Here is a 26,269-nt window from a genome sequence, read left to right as displayed (position 1 = left end):
AAAGCTCGGCACCATGAATCTACTAGCCGCAGCCAGCCACCTCAGCGCAAGTTCAATCCCCTGACAGGGAGCTGACCCACATGGTGTGGCAGACCTCTCCTATCCCACCCACTGCTCCTCTCAGCAGTGTATTTCATTAGTCTGCCTGTTCTGCTTCCCGCTCTGTCTTTGGTGAATCCTCTCAATTCCCCTGCACCTCTGGCCTGTATCCTAGTTCTTGTATGCACAAATAAATGCATCTTTAAAATAAAATTTCAGTGATTTTTTTTTAACCAAAATGGTTTAGTATTTTAAAACATAGAACAATTCTCTACTGGTTGAAAAGAACTAATGTTTCCTAATTCTATAATAAGAATTTTCCACTGCAAAAAATTAGTAAATTAATTTCTTGCTGTAAAGTACTCATCCATTGCTAGGAGAAAGAAGCTGGGCTAGGGCTAGTCTTCAAACAAGCTGTTCTCTCTGGGGCCACTAAGTCAGCAGTCTCATCCTCAAGGTTCCATAAGAATAATCACAGATGGAGACACATTCATATCTTTTATCAGAATTTCTCAAAAGATGGCAAAATAAAGGGCTCAGTAAATTTATTAATCATTTTCTCCCTAATGGAAACAAAAACAAAACTAAGAATATAATGGGAAAATTAAACAAAGATCAAAACAAATGTCAAGAAAGTATTTGCTCAAGCACCCTTGATTTTCTTTATAAAAGATTTAATTTTAAATTACAAAATAGGGCCCTCCCTGGTAGCACAAAGGGTGAGGACATAGCACTGCAAGCTAGCCATAGCTCCTTCAGTGCAAGTTCGATCCCTGGCCCCGGAGGTGATCCACATGGCATAGCAAACCTCTCCTGACCCGCCCGCTGCTTCCCTCAACAGTGTGCTTCGTCAATCTGCCTGTTCAGCTCTCCACTCTTTGTTGAATCCTCTCACCCCTTGCACCTCTGACCTGTACCCCAGTTCTGTATGCATAAATAAATAAATATTTTAAAAATTTACAAGAGTAATTCACTACTAGATGACTGAAAAGCTGTTTATAAATTCCTTCATTTTTAATATTTAAATTAAATATCAAATTGTATACTTTTAGTATGCATTAATATTCTATGACTCTGAGAAGTCAACTATATTTGATCAAGTTGGTAGTAAATTAAATAATTATTATTTATATATAACCCTAGGGTCTTTTACATCACAAAAGTGATCTTTCTGCTCAAAAGACTAATATCCATATGCAGTACCATAAAAGTATTATACTTCACTATGTGTAAGTGTGAAAGCATCTAATAATTGCAAAATCTGCAACAAAAAACTTTTTAGAATACAAATATTCTAGAACTGTTTAGTGTTATTAATCAATCATATTTAAATTATCTAACATACTAATGAGATACGTGTAAACTGATCTAAACTCTAGCTGATCTTAAACTCTAGCTGATATCACAAACAACATATAAAATTTAATTTTGGTGATGGAGTAAGCAGTTTATTCTGGAGGAAAACATTTTGTGGATAAAGAATGATCCTAAAAAAAATTCACTTGCGAAAAAGGAAGAGGTAGAAAGGAGAAAAGATTCACAACATAAAATGGTGAACAACAAGCAAGTCAATACATACTTTCAAAATATTCTAGGTTAAGAAATTTTAAAACGTTTTTGTGTTTCTGCACAAAAGCAAGACTCAGAAACCAAGCATACCCAATTAACCTTTATTAGCAGAGTTATGAATTTTGAAAAAGCATTAGAAAGTTAACCTGGAAATATGACTACAGAAAAGTAAGTTCAAATTCATACTTTTTGGGAACTGAATCATGTCTGTTATGTTCTTTTTAGCCAAATATTAATACACCTTTAATATCTGATATGTAATCACCCAAAAGTTTGTGTCAGTCAGCTTTTGACTTGTATGTCACAATTTCAAATAACAACAAGACTATTTCTTGTCTGTGACAACAGCTATAAAATCATACTTAATACTAGGTATTTCTTAATACAAGGTATTTCTGGGAAGAGAAATACCTTGCTTTTTTAACTCAAAACAGGAGATATCTTCTCTTTCCTTGCAGTCAGAATATATCATCATCAGGTGGTGGTATTTCAGTAACCACAGAAATTTAATTTTTAAAAAGTTTTTCTAACCAATAGTATTACAGTATGTCACATGCGCCACTTTCCTATTTTAGAAAACTTAAAATCACAATATAATCAGAGGATTACCTAACATCATTTTATTTTTGTAAAGAATTATTCCTTTATTGTAAGATTTTTATTTATTTTTGCATTGAACTGGGGTGTAAGCCAGAAAGCAGGGGTTAAGAGAAGTCACCAGGGACAAAGTGGGGAGCTGTGGATAACACAGGAAAGGTTGGCTGCGCCATGTAGGTCACCTTCCTAGCAGAGGGATAGAACTGAGGCCACTTTGATCTCCTGACCCAAAACTGACCTATTTGACCAACATGGTGGAAGCACTGAAACTTAAACACCTAGACCACTAGGGTGTCACCCCAAAATCACTTTAAAAAATATACATGTGTTAATTAATGTTCACTCCACTAAACTATCCCATGCTTCTATGCACCTAACATTGTATTCTCTGATTGGCAGCCATTAAAACTGTGTGATGCAACTAGTAAAATGTTCTCACCCTCTCTGACTCTGGTTACAGAAAAATATTTTTACCAGGAAAAAAGGAGTGAATAAATCAATCAATCATGCTTAGAACAATGTCACTCTTTTTGGCTATTTCTCTATTTCACTAAACTTCTAATCAACTCATGATGATTTATCACTCCTACTATGGAGTGATACTATATTTGGTAATTAAGTCATCACTCAAGATGTACTTAACATTGTGATAAAAAGCCTATGATAAATCAAAATTAGAGAAACGCAGTAGGGAAGTAGACAGCAGAGGCCAGTATCAATACCAGTAATCACAAATCTATTCAAAACATCCTTCAGCTAAGGCAAATAAATACGTAAGAAAAGAAAGTACAAGACGTAAAAATATTAGAAAGCACTGGCACTAAGAATTTCAAAGGAATCCCGGCAGTGACTGTGGTAAAATCGACAAGAGTTTATACAAACTGTGATGACTAGAAGAAAGCAACAAAAATGAGTGGTACTAAAGAGCACACAAAATATGAATTTTATTCAAGTTGCCACTAGAAAACACGAGCTATAAAACGAAAGTTATCAATGCCAAAATGAACTCACTTTGGTCTGAAATTAGGTTTCCCCTATTCTGCATTATCACAGAGGATCCCAAAACCAGAATCTTGGCTCACTCTTCTTTTACCCAAGGAGAGCAGAACAAACTCCTACTTAAATGCCCCATGAGAGACTTTAAATTTACATAATCCTACAGGGTTCTATTTGTTTATAAAGCTTATGTCTATGCACTTAGCTGGGGAAAAGGGGGGGGAGTTGAAGGGAGCAGCTGCATTCCCAACCGTTCTCAGGAAGTATTATAAAATGCCTTCATATCAATACACTTACAAAAATCAAGTATGAAAAGCAACACCCAAGGCAAGTTGTTTGAACGATAATACTGGATTTGATTGTGCCCTCAGGACACAAGTTTTTTGACCCTTCCATAATTACTACCAAAAATATGAAGGCAAAAGCTGTCATACCTACAGCAATCTTATTCTTTACTAATAACTTATATACTACCTAAGTGAGCCTTCTTTTTGCCTTTGTGTTTTTGTTGCTACTATTTTTAATTTAAAAATACTGAAAATTTACTATGTGCTACATACAACTTTAGTGTCTGTATACAACAAGTTAGAGAAAGCAACCTTCATTTCGATGGAACTACTTAAATTATTTCTTTCTTAGGCTTCCCTAGTGGTACAAGCACAGCACTATGCAAGGATCCTCAGTCACTTCAGCATGCATTCAATACCAGCCAAGGAGCTACCCATATGGCGTAGGTAGCAGACCTTCCCTGCTTTGCCTGCTGCTCCCTCAATGGTATATTTCGGTAAATCTGCCAGTCCTGCTCCCCATTCTGTTCTCTGGTGAATCCTCTCACCTCCCAGACCTCTGGTCTGTACCCCAGTTCTTGTATGCATAAATAAATAAATCTTCTAAAAAATAATGTCTATCATTTAATATTTAAAGTCCTTGAAATCCACATGAATCATTTCTAAGTTTAAGCACAATAATGTCAAGAACTGTGAAAGGCCTGGGATTTTACACTACATGCAAATTAACAAATTACTTCATGGTGTTGAAGAAAGACATACTATAGGTGAGTAGTATGAGCAAACAGGATGACCCTGATGTTTCATTAGCTCCCTTTCTACCTCCAGTGTCCACCCCGAACAGATTTCACAGGCCAATACAGGTGAATCTAGACAGATGTCTTCACACACAGTGGGTTGAGATAATAAGAGGAACAGGAACAGCGTGGCGAATGTAAAGCTTTACAGAGCTAGTAAGCAAACCTGTGTATTTTCTCTGTAAAGGCATAAACATCACCTTATATTTCAAGGTTATTTGCTACAAATAATGGTCAAGATTTCAAAATGATCCAGTCAAGATTCTTCAGAACTTTATATTTTTGGCATACCATGCAAGGCTCATGCAGACTACCTTTCTGAATAAATGTATGTCAAATAAGTAACTAGTCTTTTTTAGCATGCTCTGTAAGTCAGGGGAAAAAAATATTCCTACATTAAATTTTAAGTTCCATAAGAACAAGGATTACGTTTGTTTTATACCACATTATATATCCACTCTCTGGCACACATGAATTTCACTTACAGAAATTCAGTAAGTGAATATAACAATATTTGTAATAAAATTTCTTCAAGTTAAGGTTTATTTGTATGCCTCAATTTCTTCAACTGTATAGTGAAATCAAGATTTTCTCCCCTTGTATCCCCTTGTATCTCCCCTTGTATTTTCTCCCCTTGTAATCATAATCAGGAAAAAATAACACCCTTATTTTTTCCTGATTATGATTTATATAACTTATGGTATATTTCAACCTATTAGCACTTAAAAGTGTCATTAGAGCATACTAGAATTCATGACTGACTAAATCCGTGGTCAATAACATCTCTCTCGAAAACCCCGTCAGTCTCTAATAGTTAAAAACCATTCCAGGCATTCATAAACTTCACCAATAAAAACACAACAATGGTCTTTGTTCTTTTAAAAAAACAAAATTTAAAAAAAAAAAATTTAAAAAAAAAAAACTTCATCTTAATTTGCTGAATAAAGCCAAATGAGCTTTGGGGTGCAGTTTAGAGCCTTGGTCTTTGAAAGCAAGACTTAAAATTTATTCCCCAGTCTAAGTTCTATAACTTAGTTATTACTGAATTTAGGAAATTAGGCAAACTAACTCAAACCCTCAGTTTATTCAGCTATAAAATGGGATAAGTAATAGCTATCTAAATCTGCCATGTTGAATAAGTGAAAGTCTTATGGGTTATAAAATACATATTCTTTAAAATCTAAGAATCTTAGGGTTTTTGTGAATAGTTAATGAAATAATATTGACAAAGTATTTTTTATAACATTTGGTACATTAACACCTACACATATTAGCTATTTTATCAACTTCCTATATATATAATCCCTTGTGAAAGAAAAGACCCATGGATTTTATAAAGGAACCTCTGCCAGAAATTCCCCCCTTGAAACCACTTTCTCAAAAATTGAGATTAAAGTAACATATATAAACTGATAGTTCCAAGAATAATTTATGAGAATAAATCATGTTTCTATTCATTACAACTTGAAAGAGACACTGATTCTCAAAGTTTGGTGCTCCTGCTTTAATTAACATTACATATGTAAAGTAATTATGCTATAATACACATGTATTTAGTGAAAGGACAATCTAAATATTACTATGAAGCTGTTTGTTAAAATGCAACTAACATTTAAGCCAGTAGACTTTTGAGTAAATCAGATTACACGCCATATTGTGGAAGGTCTCATCAAAACAGCAGAAGACCTTAAGAGAAAACTGACAGATATTCTCCAATTAAGAGGGAATTCTACCTCCAGACAGCCTTCAGATGAAAGCTACAACATAATTCTTTCTTGGATCTCCAGTTTATTAGCCTACCCTGGCAGATTTGCAGCTTGCCAGCCTCCACAACTGCATAGACAAAGTTGATAAAATAAACCAATTAATCAGTATCCCTCACTCTTTATATGCACAGAAAATACCTTATTGGTTTTTTCTCTGGAGAACCCTAAATAACATCTTGCAAACTCTGAAGAGTTTGTTAATGGCTTTATTACTAACAGAAAGCTACAATTACTTAATAGGTCAAAATATCTTCAAAAAGGAACACATACAGTCTAACTGTGAAAAAAATTAAACAAGGGACAATTCAACACTAACAAAGGCAAGATAATAACAGACAAATCCTCAAATAAGAATCACTGACTATCAAAATGTCTCTATTTATTACAACTTAATTAAAAGAGCTACTGATGCAATATGGCAGATTTGCATTTCCCCTCATTCTCCAGAAATCATATTAAGAATAAGTAAATAAAAGGTAAAACTATAATAATAAGGAAGAGAATGCCAAGAAGCAGATAAAATTTTAAGATATTGCTGCAAGATATTTAAAAAAAAAACTGGTATTTGTTATATAAATCAAGAACTACAGCTAGAGACAAAAAGTTGCCACTGAAAAGGGAACAATCCCATTCAACAAGCATTAGTTTGTAGTAAAGAGAATGATAGTGAGCACTGGTAATGAGCTGACCTTTAAAAAAAGGGGGGGGGAGGGAGGTTGAGGGAGCAGGGGCTAAATTCTAAAAGCACAATTTTATACCTTCCCCAACTTCAGTAGCCCCAAAACCACAGGCAAGGATTGAACAGCAGGTAAGAAAATCTTTTCTTCACCCAAAACTGAAAATGAATGAACAAGCTGGAAGAAAGAGGACAATTACCATCTAATTGATAAGATGCATCTCATCCTGGTATTAGAAGTTCCCTAAAATAAATGCAGGTCCCTAGTTACAATTCACTTATCCCACTCAAATTTTGACATAAATTCCCTATTACCTTACATTTTAGATACCAACAACCAAAACTTCTCAACATTTGGGGAAAGCTCGCAATGATATAAGAAAAAATCAAAATAAGTAAAAAGTAATGAAGACTATGAGGAAGACAATTACTGTATCTCTGTGACAACAGAATATTCAAAAACAATATGATCAGTTTTCAGCTAAGCACAAGTGTATTATCTGTTCTTATCAGTTTAAATATAGTATGAATAAAGATAAGGATTCCAGAAATAATAATGTAATTGTTAAATTAATCATTTGTTAAAATATTAATTCAAAGAAATGGAAAATATGACAGCAAATCTATAAAACTAGGTAAGAACATGGGCAATTAACCCAGGAAGGTCAACTAGAATTTGCAGAGAAAAGACAAGGAAATTTCCCTGAGCTGAAATAATGACTCCCCAAATGGAGAACTTTTATCACAGTGCCCCACAAAAATAAAGACTAACCACCAAAAGAAAGTAAGATACCAAGGGTGAAGTGTAGGAAAGGCTACCTAACAATACCACAAATCTCACACAAGAATCAGATCACCTGATTCTTCAGATCAGCCACATGAGATATTAGAAGTAAGACACAGTGCCTTAGAATTTTATGAAAAGGCAATACTCAGTATTGTTTTCTATTTAAAGGCAAATTATTAGTCAAATAAGAAATTATTAGAAAGTTACTAAAGATGTCATTAAATAAAGAGGGCATGAAGATGATGGATTGCAGGGGTAAAAAATTCTATTCCAAGAGGGCAGTGAACAACCTCAATGACAACAGATGTAATACAACAGATATATACAGGTGCTTTAAAAGGTCACGTAGGAGTGAATGGCAATTCCAGATAAGAACAAGACAATGGCGATGAACTGCAAGAGGCAGATCTTCAGAAAAACAGGTAGATTCCATGTTACCAAAATGTATGTTGCCCAAGTCCTTAGAAGTGAAGTCTGATGTGACAGCACAGAAATACAAGTTTATTTGTTTCAATGCAATCAGGTCAGGGAATAAAAACTATACTAGTCATGGTATGAAGTTTGGCTTCTAAATCAAACAGGATTCCAGAGTTAACAGTAGAATGTATTTTAAGTGATAGATGAAAGAAACTGAAAGATATTTGGAAAAGTAATGGATATAAGATTAATTTTATTTTACATTTTAAATTAAAAGGACAAAATTACACGTTTATTGTGCACTAATGTGCACAATAAAATTAGAATATATTTTGGATTATACTGTGTCAAGCTAATGAAAACAAAGTCAGCAGAATCAACTACAGATAATCTGAGAAAAGTCACAAAATACACATATTAAAAACAAATTACAAAACTCTGTCCTTTGCTAGAAATTCATTACTTTCAGTTTCCTGAATTTACAAAGTAGTATCTTACTGTTTATAACTTGTTTAAATTGCATTCAATTCCGTTTATTTTGGTATTGAGACATAGTCACTAATTAATGAAAAAAATACCTGTTTGAGAAAAAAGTGATATGTCCTGTTAAAAATAAGCTTAGGAAATAAGATGGCAAGAAGTGATGAATTAAGAGCAATAATGTAATACTTACATTTATTATCACTGTGCTTTTAAGTTCTACTTCAAATAATTTAAGGCATCAATGAAATATATCAAGCCTGCAAACAGGATTTAAGTTTAAACAATCTAATTTTTTTTAAATATATTTTTAAGATTTATTTGGGCATACAGAACTGCGGTACAGGTCAGAGGTGCAGGCAGTGAGAGGATTCGCCAGAGACAGAGTGGGGAGCAGAACAGGCAGATGGATGAAGTACACTGCTGAGGGGAGCAGCAGGCAGGTTAAGGAGAGGTCTGCTGCACCATGTGGGTCACCTCGGGGAGGGCGGGGTTCAAACTTATGCTGAAGTGGCTTTAGCTTCTTAGTGCTGTGCTTTAGCCCACTGTGCCACCAGGGAGGGCCCCTAAACAGTCTAATTTTTAATAAAGAAAAAGTAACTGAGATACTATTATTAAGAAACCTTTGAAGTCACCTAAATGAATGGCCATTTGATGTATGTATCCCTGAAACACCTCAGTGAAGGGGATCATATCCAGAACAAGGGTTAAGTTCCATTTCTTTAGAAAAACCATGACTTATTTTTGGGGGGGGAACGCTAGACTTTCACTTTAGCCAATCAAATTCTACCTCTCTAAGTGTTACTCACTGGATATGGCTCTTTCCCATTATCCAAAAAGAAGTAAAATCCTTTGCCAAAGTGACAAACTTTGAAGCATCTCGGGCGACTATTATATCCTCTTTTTACTTTCCAGCTTTCCTCTTCTCCAGTAAATTTTATCACTAACTTCACAAAGTATCTTTTTTCTGTTTGCTCTCTTCTATACAGCTCTTTCACCAAAATCCTGTATCACTAGATATCTTAGTCACCACTCTTTCAGAAATTTTATATACCCACCCACCCACCCACATTATCTTGAACCTAGTACTTGGGAAAATACTGTATTAAAAATAATAACAGTTTTTTTTGGGTCCTCCCTGGTGGCGCAGCAGGTAAAAGCACAGCACTAAGAAACTAAAGCCACTGCAGCATGAGTGCATAAATTAAATAGATCTTTTTTTTAAATGTTAATTTTTTTTTATTTTAAAAGTGCAGACTTAATAGGAAAAGGGCAATAAAAGGATTTTTAATACTAATAATTGGTTTGATCAAGATCAAACATTTCCCCAATATTTAACGATTTTCCTCACTGAAGTTTTCTTAAAAAAAGGTATTACTGTATCACAAATCTAAAACCCATATGCTAACACTGCAATCACAGAAAAAAACTTTAGAGAATCTAAAGAATCAAAATCACTGGTTATATCTCAAAAATCAAATAATTAACATTCTTATTTTTGAGCTTCTGACAACACTAGAAGTGTTGTTTCTCATGTTTCTTCCCTACTTTTATAATTTTAAAAGCTATTTTATGATTTCTGGAAACGTTGCAATATATTCAAGGTCACTCAGCTATGTCAACAAAAACTGGTCTTAACAACTACAGCAAATCAGCTTGGTTCAGCATAACAGAGAACAAGATACAGCAATTATTTTGTTTGCTAATTTTAGCACTGTCAAAATCAAGGTTAACCATAATCCACAGGATTAACTGGAAAGCACAGCAATGCTGATAGTCATCTCCCTGTTCAGCTTCAGTCAAGACAATCAGCAAAAATCTATGGAGCTAGACACAAACATCTAGATAGAAACTATGTCCTTTTTATTCTATAGCAATATGCTAAATAGTTTGAGTAAGCTGCAAGTTTTAAGTTGGTCACAGAAAGTTTTGATTAAATGGCTTACAATAACATTTCCTCTCTGCAACTCTCGAATCTAAAATTATTCCAAAACAACCTTTTTAAATAAGTGTTTTTCATTTTGCAATTATAAGAAAATATACCTTTTACTGAGCCAAATAACCCCAAGGGGAAAAGGAACATTAAAGCAATAAAGATAAATATCCTGCCTGGTTGCACAATGAACTCTATACAACTCTAAACAGAGTTTTATATTGTAACTCCCTCCCATCTCTCTCACATATCCTAAGTCGTATACACTGTAGATACAAATATATACACACAAACAGTTCTGCTCCGTAGCAAAAATAAATGTAGCAACAAATTCAAAATAAGAAAATTTAAAAAATAATTCTACTTAAGTTCTTAAATAAAAATGTTAAAGTTTATAGATAATGGAATCATAATTATCATACTTCAAAAAAATTTAAATACTTCAGTAAAGATGTTGTAAGTCTTCTATTAGCAAAAGCAATATTCTATTCACCAAAAAGAAACTTTTCACATTAAAACTTTTCATATTAACAAAACAATTTAAAAAAAGGTAGTAACACCAATAATACTGGCATTACTAAAAGGCTGAAATTGTGTAAGTGAAGAAGTTTAACAAGGTGATAAATTTATTGATTTCCAGGCTCAGTATAACATGCATGACAGTAATTGTACTTTCAGTAACAAGCATGTTTAAGTATTCAGTAATTGTTTTTCCTGAATTTGAACTGTAAAACTCTGTACAACCAAACTGTCTTGACAATAAGATAATATACTATACTGACACAGGAACCAAAGTAAAAAAAAAACTTGAACAATGCATATACATCGAAACAAAATTTTTTAAGTTTTAAAACATTTAGAATACAACAGAAACAATATAAACCTATGTGGTAACACAACACAATGTAGATAATTCAGAAATACACCATAACAAGCAATTCAAATGAAGACTTTCAGCAAAGCGTTGAGGTCTTTAGGTAGAGTAATTTGAAAATTCATGGATGAATATCAAGCCACGTAATCCAAACTTTAATATTGAAATAATTGAAATATTAAGTAGAATATATTAGAAGAAATAGAACAATATAACAAAAAACTAGTGCAGAAGCAGTCTAGTCACTGAAAAATGGACCAACACTGCATAAACCTGTGAGCTACTCCAGGGAATAATGAGGGAAAGCCTTATTTCCCCATTTAAAGCTGATTTTCCTTTATCTACTTTTACCTTAAAGAAGAGTCACTTGCACCAAAATTTACTGTATTTTACTCTATTTTTTAAAAAAAATGTGTATTTCTCTCATGTAATTTCTTATGAATTAGTTTAGCTCTATAGAAAGTTACTACCTTCAATCTTTCAATTACGGATCTTGGATCAGTGCTATCCAATGGAAATATAAAGCAAGTCACATATGTAACATTAAATTTTCAAGTAGTCACTTTAAAGAAAAGGTTAAAAGAAAACTGATGAAATTAATTTCAACAAATCAAAAATTCAACATATTACTTCAACATGTAATCATATTTTTAAAACTTGCACGAAATATTTCACATTCTTTTCTTCACAGCGATCTTTAAAATCTAATGTGCATTTTACAGCACATTTCAGGTAAGAGCAGACTCTTCTAAAGTGACAGTTATATGTGGCTAGTGGTTACTATGTTGGACAGCACAGGTCTAGAGTTCTTTCTCCGGTTTTGAAATACATGTATAAAATATTAAAAGATCTGGTGGGAATGCATGATATATTAAATTTGAAGGCTAGAAGAGGCACTAAGAGAGGTGAAATCAGCTACTGCACTTTATTCTTGCACACCCAAAGTGGCATCATGTCATAATTTTTGACAATCCCTATGTCAGGGTGAATTCCAATTTATACCTATTGTCATGATATAATTATAATAGCACCCCCTGAAATTCTCAAAAAGTGTCCCACTTTGGATAATATGTGTTACCCTAGCCTCATGAATTCCACACTCTTTGTAAGAAAATTTAGCTAAATTCTACTTCTGATGCCTGGAAAAGCTCTAAATTCAAAGGAAAGAACCCTAAATATACTACTCTCATCAAAAAAAAAAAAAATGCTGCTGAAAATTCTTTTTATTTTAAATTGCAGACTAAAAAAAAAAAAAAAAATAAGAATTACCTGTTGAACAAGGCATCTGGAAATTGGGATCATTGCTATCCAAAACAGGCAAACAGAACTGGTTACTTGCAGATCCTAGCATAGGATCCTTATCGCTGAGCATGTTCTTCAGCGAGTCCTCTAAGACATTTTGACTTGTACTAAAATCCTCACAGACTTCATTCTCCAGGTTGGATCCTAGAAATAGGGCATCATCTAAGTGTTCAGTAGGAATTAAATGATTAAATGTATCAACTATATCCATGAAGACTTCTGTGTGTCTTTCAGCCCTATAGAAAGACAAAAAAAATACCATAAGAAATAAAGCTATCAATTGATAATCACCTAAAACCAAATTATTTTAATAGTTTTGAGTCTAAGAACACAATGTTTTCTGAATTGTTTTTTTAAAAGTCCTCACTGTTTTTAGATATACATTTGGATATGTAGAACAAATCTGTACTACATAATGGTTCTTCATCATGCATGTAGAATATCATTTTACCAGAAATCCTATTAATGTTTACTCAACTCATTATTGTTAGGGGGGAAAAAAAACCTATGTATATAGTCCATTCATTGACACATTTGAAAGAATTACATGGCTTAAACCGTAAAACCATAAAACGGTACGTTTTTAACCATTATGTTTTCAACCATTATGTTTTCATAAACTGAAAATCAGACACTGCTTTTACAATAAAGTTCATATAAAAGTACTAATAACAAACCATTTACATTATTGCCCCCTATCTATTAAAACTGTGAAACTGCCTTGCTTTATTTATGAAGTCTTTACATAAAGAAAGATAATATAAACACACAAAAAGTTCTTTGCAGAGACAGGGAACAAATAGAAAGATACTATGACCTAAAACCCAACAAATCAAAACTCAATAAACTATACACTCACAGGCACTGACATGCACAAACACACATTTGGGAATGGGAGCAGATGGGAGTGGGACTTTTAGGATTGATGCAATAACTGACAAGAAACAACATAACAGAGGATTTATTTTAGAGTAATATGTGTGGTCTAAAACATATGAAACTAGTCTTCTATTTGAACTTCATGAACAATACAAATGTCACCCTCATGCTCTCAAGTCTCAATTATCAAAAGTTGATTTTCAATATTGGTTTTAGAGAACATTTAATCAACCCAGCACATTCATGGTTGGGGGGGGGGGGTGTTCAACAAAATAATACAGTAAAATTCCATTAGCTAGAATAAATTAACACATAGTACCTTGGGCTCCAAAATTCCTTAAAGTAGCTGCAATTCTTCCAAAACTTTCTCAATTGCCCTTGAATTCTATCCTCTATAAAAGAGGAATTTCAAAGATAACTCCACAATGTACTGTGTATACATTATTAATTACCAAACATATTACCTATATTTAGTTAACTTGTTCCCCAATAATAAATAAATGTCTTCCCCAAAAGCATAAAATAGAATGAAGACTGAAACTCAGGTTTTCAAGACTCTACAGCCCACGCTCAAAACTCCTACCCTTTCATACTGAACCAAGGAGCTAGAAATTCACCAGATTTGGCTCATTAATGGTTGTAGTAACAAGCAGCTGAGGAAAAGCAGGGAACCCAAACTGGTAAGGGATGCAGGCTCTAAAAGGATCTGACCACCAGTGTGCAAAAAGGCAAGCTAATCTATTAGTGTGACAGCTCTTTAATGGAATTAGTATACAGAGAAAAGAGGAGAAGAAAAATAAGTTTCCCAATGTGAATGCCAAAATTACCCATCCCTTCATGGGCAAATGCCCAGCCAAACAGGGTTGGCCTGAAGAGGGACAGCTGAGGCCAGATAGCTTGCCACAAGTCCTATGAGGCAGGTCTGGGACAAAAGGACAATAGAAAATACAAAACCACGGTAACAGCTGCCATTTTCTGCGAAGGTTATCTATACGCAGTTCTTCTTTAAAAGGATATTCCCTTATTTCCCAGCAAATCAATGACTGACTGGGGCCTTAGATTAGCAGTGGAACTGCAGAGAGACAGGAAGATACTTTGGGAGATAATGGGTATATCCTAATTCTGAATTATAGTACAGAGTTCATGAGTAGATACAGCCACACAAAAAAGTCAGTTTGTTCACACAGGTGAATTGGTGGTGAGAAGCCCACGGGGATTACAACTGAGATGGAAGAAGGCACAAAATGATGTAAAAGTAAACTATTACATTATTTTTTAAAAATCAATTTGTTCATTTTCAATGGATGCAGTTTATTGTAACTCAATTTTTTAAAAGAGAACATTTCCTCACTTTTACAGAAATTAATTCACTTTTTAAATGGGAGTTTCAGTATCTCCTCACAAGTTTTCAATTACTTTTATTGAAGTACTAATAAAACACTGAAATAACAAAATAGTGACTATATTATTGGCATACTGGTTATCTTCCTGTATAATTTAGGACATTAAAAGAAAATTAGCTCAGAATGCTAATGTAAAGTTAGGGACGGTTTTAATTTCCTAAAGCTATCTGATCAGTCTCTAACAAAGGCTCAACTATCATACATTCACCAATACTTTCACTAATGGTTTTAGTTTCAAAGAAATTTTAATTCAGTAAGCATATGGTACCAAAAAATTTACTAAATGTTTACAAAATTAAGTGGACAGAATTACCAATAAATTTATTCATTTGAGGCATGCTAGAATCCAAAGTTTACCACATTCAAAACTATTTCCTGTTCAAAGTTGCATCCAAAATAATAATCTTTTTTTCTCAAATGAATAAATAGATACATAGATACATAGATAGATACACACACATATATATTTCCAGCTTTAAAAATAAATGACAAACTTCCTTCTAATAACACAAAGCTAAATCTACTGTAAAGGCACTCATTCCATAGCAACATGAATCTAGTAAATTCTATAAACCTCACCTGAGATCTTTCTTTTGCATCAACTTCTAGCTATGCATTTTCACATTGTGGAGACATTCATAACATTCAGAAGCAAAGGTCACAGAGCAGGAAATCACAAAACTAAGAAATCTCAGTCATTTCTAAATAGATATCTAAATAATTTTCACTAAAATTGCTACTAGCAAACCATCCCAAAACATCTTCAGTAAAATTGTCTTCAGACTAAAGTGCCTTCAGACTAAGTATTATCTTGAGGTTAAACAAGATGGCAAGTGCCATCTTGTTTAACCTCAAGATAATACTTAGTCTTTCAAGATCAATTTTGTAAAAAGTAGAGCATATGAGTAAGATGGTTGTACCAAACTCTTCAGAAAGGTTTCTTTTTAGTCAAAACTAACATAACTTACATAGTGTGTTTCCTTGGATTTAAACAAGCTAATCAGAAAAAAAAAATGGTTTTCACAGTCAAATGTTTAGAAGGACTGGATATAAAAAAAAATTGCATTTCTTTAAAAATCTCTTATTTGACATGAAGCAGTTACAACTGAGTGAGAACTTTAAAAGAACCGAAGAAACTGAGAATGTTCTAAGACAGAACTTAATGGGAAAAAAAAGGACAATTTCTATAGGATATCACATAACTAATGTTTTGTAAAAATGCTAAAAATTAGTAAAACTGATTTTCATAAACACTTCCAACTAGTTTTGGGACATCCCAAGTATATATGTCCTAATAATAGTTTACAGACACCCTATCACTCTATCAGGAACATACTTTATTTTTAAGCAATCAGTTTCAGATGTCAAGTGCTCAGTAACAAAAATAACCACCCCCAACTCCAAACGAAAAAAACAAATGTTAGCCACATACAAAAATATTAAATCACTGGATATGAACACAATAATCTGATGCACTGTTATGCAATTCTGACTTGAAACACAGAATAGGAAAAAAGAAAGTAATGGGAAAACTAGTGGAATTAATAGAATAAATTCTGAAATTTAGTCAAGAGTATCATACCCATGTTAATCTTTAGTTTTGATAAAGGCATTATTTCAAATGTAATACCAAGAAAAATGGAGATGGGAACTTTGTGACTTTTCTATAAACCCAAAATTATCTTCAAATAAACTATTTTTAAAGATGAAATTACCCTAAAATACAATGTCCTGGGATACCAAGTAATGTAGATATACAAAGACAATCAGATCTAATTTCTAAATGAGTAAATTTAAAACTGATTTAGTATCTCTTAAACAGATGGCTTGAATAAATAAATTCATGTTTCTTACATTGAAACTCAAAATGTTTCCTTGTACTTGACATTATAAATTTAAGAATTAAATCATAACAAGTCTATCTAGAGTATGTCTTAAGTGACTGATGATGCTTTATCCAATTAAATTAGTACCAATAATATGAGAAAAACATATACCAAAAATCACATATTACCTGTGGTTTTATCATTACACCTTGTGTTTAAAGACAACAAATGTTTCCAGCTAAGTCAGAGAATGTAATAATCTATTTAATTCATGCATTTTCATGTATTTTAGCATTTACTATAAAGTATTAGAGGTATGAGTAAAACAAACCTTGTTTCAAATTCAAGGAATTCACAATCAGGACAGAATAAAGACAAACAAATGCAACATGTAAACATCTCAAAATATGAATGTGTCATACTAAGAGGCTGCATATATATCTTAGAGGAAGATGAAATTCATAAAACCAAGAAAGGGCAAGGAGAGGATCCTAAAGGTCCAGAAGATACTGCAGGCAAAAGATCTAATTATGAATGACAGAGTCTAGTCCTAAAGGACCATGTACAAAAATTCAGAATACAATTAAAGTAAGAATTAGCAATAACATTTTAGATATAACCTGTTGTAAGTTCAAAGACACTTCCCACTTTAAAATGCTTGCTTAATCTGCAACTGTTGGAAAATTATACTGTAGGCAAATTTAGTTCAAATTGATAAAACTGTGTATTTTGTTTCCTAAACATTTCATATATGAATAAAATGTAAAAAGATTTAGAAAGTACCAACTATTTTAAAAACGGGTACTTCTACAAAAAAACCCCTTTATTAAGAGCACCTTTTTCAGACACAGCTTCAAAGTAAAACAATGTATTTTTGCCATATGACCTTTTAAAAAATAGTACATATTAGCCTAATAAATCACTAAGGCTATCACAGACCCTAAAGGTTATCCTATCATGAAGTCCTGTCTCCTGTAGTCTATATTCTTGTATGTGCATGAGAGAAAAAGAATGGAGGTTACAGAAGAGTGGTGTGGAGGGTGGTGGGAGGAATAAGAGAGGGACAAGGATAAACATGTATCAGGAGATTTTAAAATCCATGAAGAAATATGGCCCTCCCTGGTAGCGCAGGGGGGTAAAGCACTGCACTAAGAAGCTTAAACCACTTCGGCATGAGTTCCATCCCCGCCTGCCCCGGAGGTGACCACATGGTGTGACAGACCTCTCCTGATCCACCGCCACCCGCTGCTCCCCTCAGCAGTGTACTTTGTCCATCTGCCTGTTCTGCTCTTCACTGTCTCTGGTGAATCCTCTCCCTCTCCACATCTCTGGCCTGTACCCCAGTTCTGTATGAATAAATAAATAAAAATCTTTAATAAAACAAAAATCTATGAAGAAATATTAAACAGGATAATAGTGATGAGAGGGTTGGGGAAGGCATTCTTTCTGTATACAATGGTAAAGGAAAAACCTTGCCAAGAGGACAGTACATGATATGGGAATGATCCCTGCACAAATTGGGAAGAGCAATCCTGGCAAAGACCTAAGTGCAAAGGCTCTGAGAATAGAGCTGATCAATGCTCTGCAATTCCTAAACTGTAGTTTAAATCAAGCTGTTGATTCGATGAGCATACTTATTATACAAATTTCTAACCATCAGTAGCTGTAGAAAAACATAAGTATCACTACTAATAGTGACTAAGACAGAAAACTTACTGCATTCTAATTTCAATTAGACATTGCTCTATGGCAGTAGTTCTCAATCAAGTGATTTGTCACTCCAAAAGACATGTGGCCATCTAAGACAGTTTTGATCATCACAACTAGCATCTAGTAAATATACCACAATAGAAAACCCCCACAATAAAGAATTATATGTGAAGGTTAAGAAACCCTACATTTACTAATTAATCTTTACAAACATGATCTATCACAACCCTAATTGTACACCATAAGAAAACTGAAACTGAGATCAAAAAAAGTTAAATTATTCACTGTATGTGGCAGAAGTGAAAATTGAACCCAGAAAATTTTACTCACATCAATACACTGAACCACTACTTTGTATTATCTCTTTATAAAGTTAAATTCACTGAATGTGTGTTACAGGCTACCATGCTAAGCAACTTAAATGCATCTAATCTTCAAAACCGCACAATTAAGGAGGTAGTACCATTATTCTCAATTTATAAAAAACTAAACCTTAGCAGAGTAATACCCCCATCACAGAATGACAGCTAAATGTGCCAGCTAAATAACAGAACTGACAAATGTCAATTCTTAACCACTACAATAAGATTAAGGAAGAATAATAGATTATCCTTCCAGGACAGAGGCTAGGAAATCACTAAATGGTCAACACATTAACTTATTGCACAATTCCACAAAGTATATTCTACAAAGCAATGCAATCTAGTCACCTGCTCTATACATGTATCTCAAATTCTGGTCCAGTTTCATTGATTAGAATCTATTAGCAAGATTTCATGAAAGAAATCAAGAACCACCTCTTATTTTATTAATTTATCAGATAAAGGAGACTACTGACAGACTCCAAAGCATCTCTGTATGAAAATCAAAACAGGGGTATAAAACCTATCACGTATAAGTTGAAAACTACAAAAGCATAAGTACACTAACCCAGTGGTAAAAAAGAGAGTTTGAAAATTTACAACTACATCCTACTGACATCATGAGAAGCATCATCAGTTTAGGTAAGTTGAAGTAACTCATCATTGATAACAGTTTACATTAACAGGTACTTAACACTGTACTATGTTTCAAGCCCCATGCTAAATGTACCATATGCATTAAATCATTAGTTCCTCACAACAACCCTATGAGGTAGATGCCAATAATATTTCTATCTTAAAGATAAGCAAAGTAAGGTCTAGAGCATTATGTAATTTGCTAAGGCCGCCGCATACCCAGTATATCCAAACTGGAATCCAGTCAGTGATTCCTGAATCTGTACTTTTAAGATACTATATTTCATGTACTCTACTTGTACAGCACATTAAAGTTTAGGTTATTAATATATCATGAATTAAGTCTTTAAAAAAAAACTATTGGCAATAAAATGAATCCCTTCTAAAATAAATGAGAAGTGTGCACTTAGCCACCCTCCAAAGACAAAAAACAAAATTATGTATCCTCAATTTCTATAATCATCTTCAATTTGTAAGTTATCAACTATATAGACTGAGATTTACTTCAGTCTAGCATGTTTTCATGTGCTCAGCTCCCACACATTATGAATGAATTACAATAAATTGTGTCGCTTTTCTATATACTTACTCTACTATGTCGTTCAAAACTTTATCTAATAGTTAGACTGTATGTCGTTCAAAACTTTATCTAATAGACTGTGCCACCAGATTAAAATTTCTGAATGATAACCTTTTAAGATTTATTTATTTATGCACACAACAACTGGCCACACTAGGCCAGAAGTGTGTGTAAGGGGAGGTGGGGGGAAAAGAGGGAGGATTCACCAGCAACAGGGTGGACAGCAGAAAAGGCAGTTCTACTGAAACACTACTGAGGGGAGCAGCCAGGGAGACAGGAGAGGTCTGCAGCACCATGGGTCAGCTCTCTAGACAGGGGATCTAACTCAAGGAAAAGTGGAGCTAAGTTGATAGCACTGACACTTTAACCACTGACCTGACAGTGGTATTTTGAAAGTTTTAGTTAACCACCTCTTCACCTTCTCTCCATTGTACAAATAAATGATCCTGAAAATCTGAACCCCCTTTCTCAGTGGTGTCCCATAAAAGAAAAAAAACTTTAAATTTCCCAACTACTAAAAAATTATTTAAATTAAATCACAATCCATGGCTAAAAATATTCATTTGGCAATTCCTCATACAATGCCATTTTTTACTCTTGAAATATCTTTTTCACTCAACTTGTAATACCTGACCTAAAATCTCCTGTCTTTCAATGTTTTTTTTTAATTTAGAGTACATTCCTTGAGTATAAACAGCTCCTATATTCGAAATATTTTGTATCCAATAAATACTCCCTGTATCTCTAGCTGTGCAATCAAAGGGCATTATATTAAAGAATATATTTACTGTTCTAAAAAATGCAACAGTATCATAATTGTGCAATACCTTGCCAAGTTATTTTTGCTGTTAAAAAATAGAAACCTATGTTTCTTAAAAGACACTCCAGGAATCTTATAAGATACTAAGTAGAAATAAAAGCCCAATGTGCACTGTTCCAGAAAAGAAATCAAGCACCACTTCTTAAAGAATTCCTGAAATTATATGAATGAAAATATTTAGAAATCAGCACCTGATGAACCCTGAACTCCCTGATAATGAATAATTGAATATAGGTGATCCACAAGCCTGATGCCAAGCAATAAATCTCATTAAAATACAAAAGCTCTTAACTCCAGCCAAAACTAAATGAAAGGATTCATAGAAATCTGTGTAAAGAAAAAAAAAGTGCACACTTAAGAAAGCAAAATGTATAGTATAATTGTTGATTTTCAGTGATGCACATCTGACACTTGTATGTGTAAAAGCAATGTTACTTCAATTTTAAAAAAAAAGCAAAATATCTCAAAAAGGTAAACATCAAGGAAGACACCCACTATCTTCATTTGGTAAAAAAGAAATATATACATAATTTATATTCACCAGTTTCCCAATATACTCTATATGATGTAAAAGCCTAATTTCTTAAGATAATTTTGGATCTTTTTTGGAATAATCCAAATTGTCACTTTTTGCCTTCCAACTTGTAACAATAATCGTTTTATTAATAACTTATCACATAGTCCAAGATTATAAAACTCTCCTAGTTGATTCCAAAACTCAATGCAATTTAAATCTTATTAGTATGATTTAAAATCATTTCAATTCATTTGAAGACAATTTCATTTTCCTATCACAAAATTTGCATTTTGACAAAGCTGTTTTTCACCTAGATTTGCAGACCATATTTTCATAGATTTCATTAGCCATACACAATACAGAAGTTATACCCTATGATCAATTTGATAAAGGTATCTAAGGTCTATCCAAGAGCATGAAATGCATAAGTCAGTGTAACAGATAAAGTTCACTAAACTCCCGAAGGATACAAATAAATTAATTTTTATGTTTCTCAATAAATGGATCTACAAAGCATACGGGAAAACTGTTCCCATCACCAAATCATTTGTCATCCTTTATATAAATTACCAAAACAATGAAGTTTAAAATCTAAGTCTGTAATTCTCCATACTTAAAAATCAGTCCACTGCAGCTGCACTTGTCTTTCTGCTACTAAGATGTAAGTCAAGAATAACTGAACTATGTATGGCTTAATTAGTGCAATAACTTCTAAATGCACCCCCCCATAAAATAATGTACTATGATGGGGGTAGTATCTTTTTTAACTAAATAGTGATTATGACAGAAAATTCATTATCTATAGCCAGTGAACGGAAGACTTGGGGAAGGAAAAATTAGTAGAATGTCTAAGTAGCAGTGAAAGTTAAAAGTTATTACTTGAAATAATACTCTCTACACAACACCTTCTGGAGTCAAAGTATAAATTCAAAGTTAGATGAAAGCTGCAAAGATTTCCTATAATGACTCACTTATCTTTCCTGCCACAATAGAAACATCTCCTACATTTTCATAATCCCAAACACCTCATTCAAAGATCAAGAAAATGGTACGAAATGAATGAGTAATAGAGGCGCAATTCTGGAAGATCTCAATCAATTAAGTAAAAAGACAAGTCTGACTCCAAAACCGTAACTAAGTAGAACAATGTACTCCCTAAGTATTAATAGTTTACTCTTTTTAACTTAAAATAGTAAGATGAACTTCCTATTTGGGGAATGAGCAATTATTGATGTTTCATCTTGAATTGGCTATCTGTACAAGTAATGAAGATCAGGTCTAGGTAGATATTAGTTGTGCCATTTATATGACAAACCATGATCAAATCCTGCCAATCAGTCGTTAACAGCGCAAATAATCACACTGTAATTACCTCGAACAATAAGGCTCCAAGAAAGGCATTTTTCCAAAGATAAGAAAAGGTCCTCGGGCCCAGCAACACATTGTTGGGTGAAAGACAACACTGGACAGTGCACCGTAGCAACACTCTCTCCCTTTCTCTGCTCTCCGACTCCCCCGTGTCAGGTGACCAGTTCTTTAGCACCATTAACACGCACGTATCGACAAGTGGTTCATCACATTACACGAATTCTCACAAGGCAAGCACCTAGGCTTCTCATTTCAAACTAAGCAAAAGGAGGAGACAGTTTGGGTCCCGAGCACAAAAGCGCGCAGTAGTAGATGGATGGATGGAGCGCCAATTTCACTCCCCAAAAGCCAGGACCCGACTCGGCCTCGCCATTACCGCCAGTCCCAGCTTCCCGGACCCAAGGCCTAAGTCTAGGCGCCGGGGATCCCTGGAGGGAAAGGCCCGACTGGCAGGGTCGGTGGGCCTACGGGTCGGGCCTTTCTAGTAGCGATCGCCGCGCCTCCCGGCCTGCGCGCCCGCGCGCCGGCGGGGGAGCACACTCACCACCACCCCTCCCCACGCCCGGACCCGGGAGCAGCAGCCCGGGAGCGGCCGAAGTCTCGACCCTCCGCCTGGTTACCTCGCCACCGCGGTTCCCTCCCTACCCCGCGGTCCAGACGGTTGGGCGGGAGAGGCACGGCCCGGGCAGGCCGAGGACGCTGCGCAGGAGGCCGGCGAGATTTCCCCGCTGCGCGGGAGAAAGGCGCGGAGTGTCCGCCGCGGGAGGGGCGGGGAGGCCCGCGGAGGCGCCGTGCGTGTGGAAGGGACTGGGGGAGGGGAGGATTGCCCGTCTCCCTGGCCGCGGCCAGAGCCGCAACTCACCCAGCTCCGCCAGACGAGCGCTACCACTGGCAGCAAGAGGAAGATGGTGGCCGCTGCCGCCGCCGCCGAGGAGGAGGAGGAGGGGGCCCGGTGGGTGCCGCGGAGAGGGGGTACGCGCAGGACGTCGGCGTCGTTGCCACAGCCTCTTTCACTCACGGGGCCGAGCGGCTGCTGCTGACGACACTGGCTCAGCTTCCACGACACCTTCCTTATCCTCGTTGCAGCCGCCGCCACCCGGGGCCCGAGGGTCGCTCGCCTCGTGGGGACCGTGCGGCGACGCGAGACCCCGCAGCCATCGGCGTGCAGCGGCTGCGCGGGGGCAGGAGCTGGGCCGCGTCACGTGATCCCACTGTTTACCGTTCCCGAGGCCGTGGCCTGCGCCGCCGTCGCCGCCGCGCCTGCGCGCTGCGCGTCCTCCCGCGCCGCGCAGCCACGGGGCCTAGGACCGCGAGCTCCCCAGCGCTTCCGCGCCCCTCCCTGCTTTCTTAGGACGCTGCGTCGCCCGCGGGCGGCCAGCCTCTGCCTCTTAGGCGGCCTGGAAGGGTGAGGCCGTAAATGGTCGCATCTTCTTGATTGTAATAAGCACTACGACTTCGTAATTAATACAATATGGACGGACAAGCTACTCCCCACCCTGCGGGTAGTTTTCATTAACTGGTTGTTCACGAATGGTTTAGGGTGGAGTAGATAAGCCCCTTGCCCAAGCATCCCTGCTCTGGATCCGCACAATAGTGCCATCTTCACCACTTCTATCCTTTCCATACCCCTAATAACTTATTTACTTCAGGACTCAAGTTGCCAAGAAATATTCCTGGACAAAGTCCCCATTTTGCAAAGTATGGCCAGATCAGCTGAGAGGTCCTCCCGACATTTTAGCGGATCTTTGTTTTGCACTGCATAATGTATAAAACCAATTTTTCTTCATCTCCTTCAATCAAAGCAACTTGTAGCAACCGATAAAATTTGGAAACAGATTATGACAATCCAACTGTGTTCCATTAAAACGACATTGAAGAAATCTGCAAAAATTTCAAGTAAAGTCACTCCATCAAATTTTGTTGGAAAACCATTTTTCATAATAAATGTTATAACAACCGTGGGTTTGCAGTTTTTAACGTTTTGATTTTCTTAGGTATAATGTCCAAGATAGTAAACACCAAAAGATGTAAACTAACCCACACAAACAAAAGCTCTTGGAAGTCTCTCACTGTGTGTGTGTGTGTGTGTGTGTGTCCCACACAAACAAAAGCTCTTGGAAGTCTCTCACTGTGTGTGTGTGTGTGTGTGTGTGTGTGTGTCCCACACAAACAAAAGCTCTTGGAAGTCTCTCACTGTGTGTGTGTGTGTGTGTGTGTGTCCCACACAAACAAAAGCTCTTGGAAGTCTCTCACTGTGTGTGTGTGTGTGTGTGTGTGTGTGTGAAGATGCACGCGCATCCTGGGACAACAATGTGTGAAACCCACTTGTTTAGGTTGTGTGCTTCCACAGCAGTAGGGCTAACTAACCCTTATCTCTGCCCTTAATAAACACTGTGAGGTAATTGGTGCTAGCCTTCACCCTGACCAAAATGAGTCCCTGAAGGTCAGGAATTGTATCTTAAATCTGCAGAGACCATTACAGTACCCACTAAAGAATGATAGCCAGCACCTGCTGTGCTCTTCTAAAACCTTTACTTGTAGATTTAAGCTTCACACCAACCACAGGCCACATTGGAAGATTTGTGCAGACTAGAATAATAGCTCACAGGCCTGTGGTGAAGCTCTATTCTTCACTGTCTCCAGACTTCTGGTAATTCAAGTGCTATTCCACAAAGGTTTACATTGTCCTAATTCTACTGGAATCCCAGAATTCCATTTCCTGCCTTGATTCATTAGTTGCTCAATTAACAATTTTTGATGTTTTTATGATAAAGACAAATAGAAATGAGTAACCAAAAATTTCTTTCACTTGGAGTGCCTGGGATGAATTGCACAAATATAGTATGAAATTATCCTTACTCTTCTTCTGGAACTCAATATGAAATCTGAAATAGACATTAGGAAACAAGATTTTTGGTATAAGCAAAATTTAACCCTGAAACAATTCAATGATTAGAGCTCACTGTAGAAAATGATTAGACAGAAAATTCTCTTAGAAGAACTGAGGAAAATTTATTTATCTTAGAGAAATTTTCATAAATTTGTGAAAAACCAAAATGTAGGTATAAAGAAAACATAGGCTCCATAGCCTGCAACATTTACAAAACAAAGATTTCTAATCCTATAAAAGCGTACAAGCTTTTACAATCCACTCCAGTGGAATTCAGAAGTAAATGTATTGTTCCTGGCCTCAAGGAACTGAAAAGAGTAAGAAAGGTGAGTTAGTAGACAATTACAATACAATCTGGTAAATGGTCTGACATCAGCTTCCACAGAAGACATGCATTCATGCTTAGCAGGCCTGCAATGGAAAGGGGCACTTGTGGCAGAAGAACGATGTCTTGATTATATTAATTTGAATAAGCCAAGCACCAAGATTCACATTTATCCACTAATCTTTGCTTTTTACTTTCAGACATAAACACAAACTCTTTTTTACCCACTGCATAGCAAGATCACTAAAAGAAGCTTGCATAACAATACTGGGAATGCGATTAGTTAAAGGGCTAGTAGGCAAATTAGTCCTTATTTGTAACATTAAAAATTCCAAAATGGTTCTCCCTGGTGGCACAGCAGGTTAAAGCACAGCACTAAGAAGCTAAAGCCACTTCAGCATGAGTTCGATCCCCACCTGCCCCAGAGGTGACC

General features: G+C 35.7%; 1 protein-coding gene across 2 annotated transcripts in view; it reads right to left on the bottom strand.

Annotated features, from left to right (window-relative positions):
* Positions 1 to 23,809, bottom strand: part of PHF3 (PHD finger protein 3) — a 73,376-nt gene extending 49,567 nt beyond the window's left edge. The window contains exons 1-2 of one of the 2 annotated variants that reach the window (XM_004673602.2): positions 23,484 to 23,749; positions 12,488 to 12,756 (exon numbers count right to left, since the gene is read on the bottom strand). In XM_004673602.2, the coding sequence (XP_004673659.1) occupies positions 12,488 to 12,731 (244 nt within the window). In that variant the 5' untranslated portion in view covers positions 12,732 to 12,756; positions 23,484 to 23,749. Of the gene's footprint in view, positions 1 to 12,487; positions 12,757 to 23,483 lie in introns of both variants that reach the window. The other variant, XM_012722751.1, reaches the window with a different exon arrangement.
* Between the last annotated feature and the right edge of the window lie 2,460 nt (positions 23,810 to 26,269).

The sequence above is a fragment of the Condylura cristata genome, unplaced genomic scaffold, assembly GCF_000260355.1.
Source record: "Condylura cristata isolate star-nosed mole 26May11 unplaced genomic scaffold, ConCri1.0 scaffold00001, whole genome shotgun sequence".
Taxonomy (NCBI): domain Eukaryota; kingdom Metazoa; phylum Chordata; class Mammalia; order Eulipotyphla; family Talpidae; genus Condylura; species Condylura cristata.
Note: the sequence above shows the minus strand (reverse complement) of the source record. Positions and strands in the feature narration are given on the sequence as shown.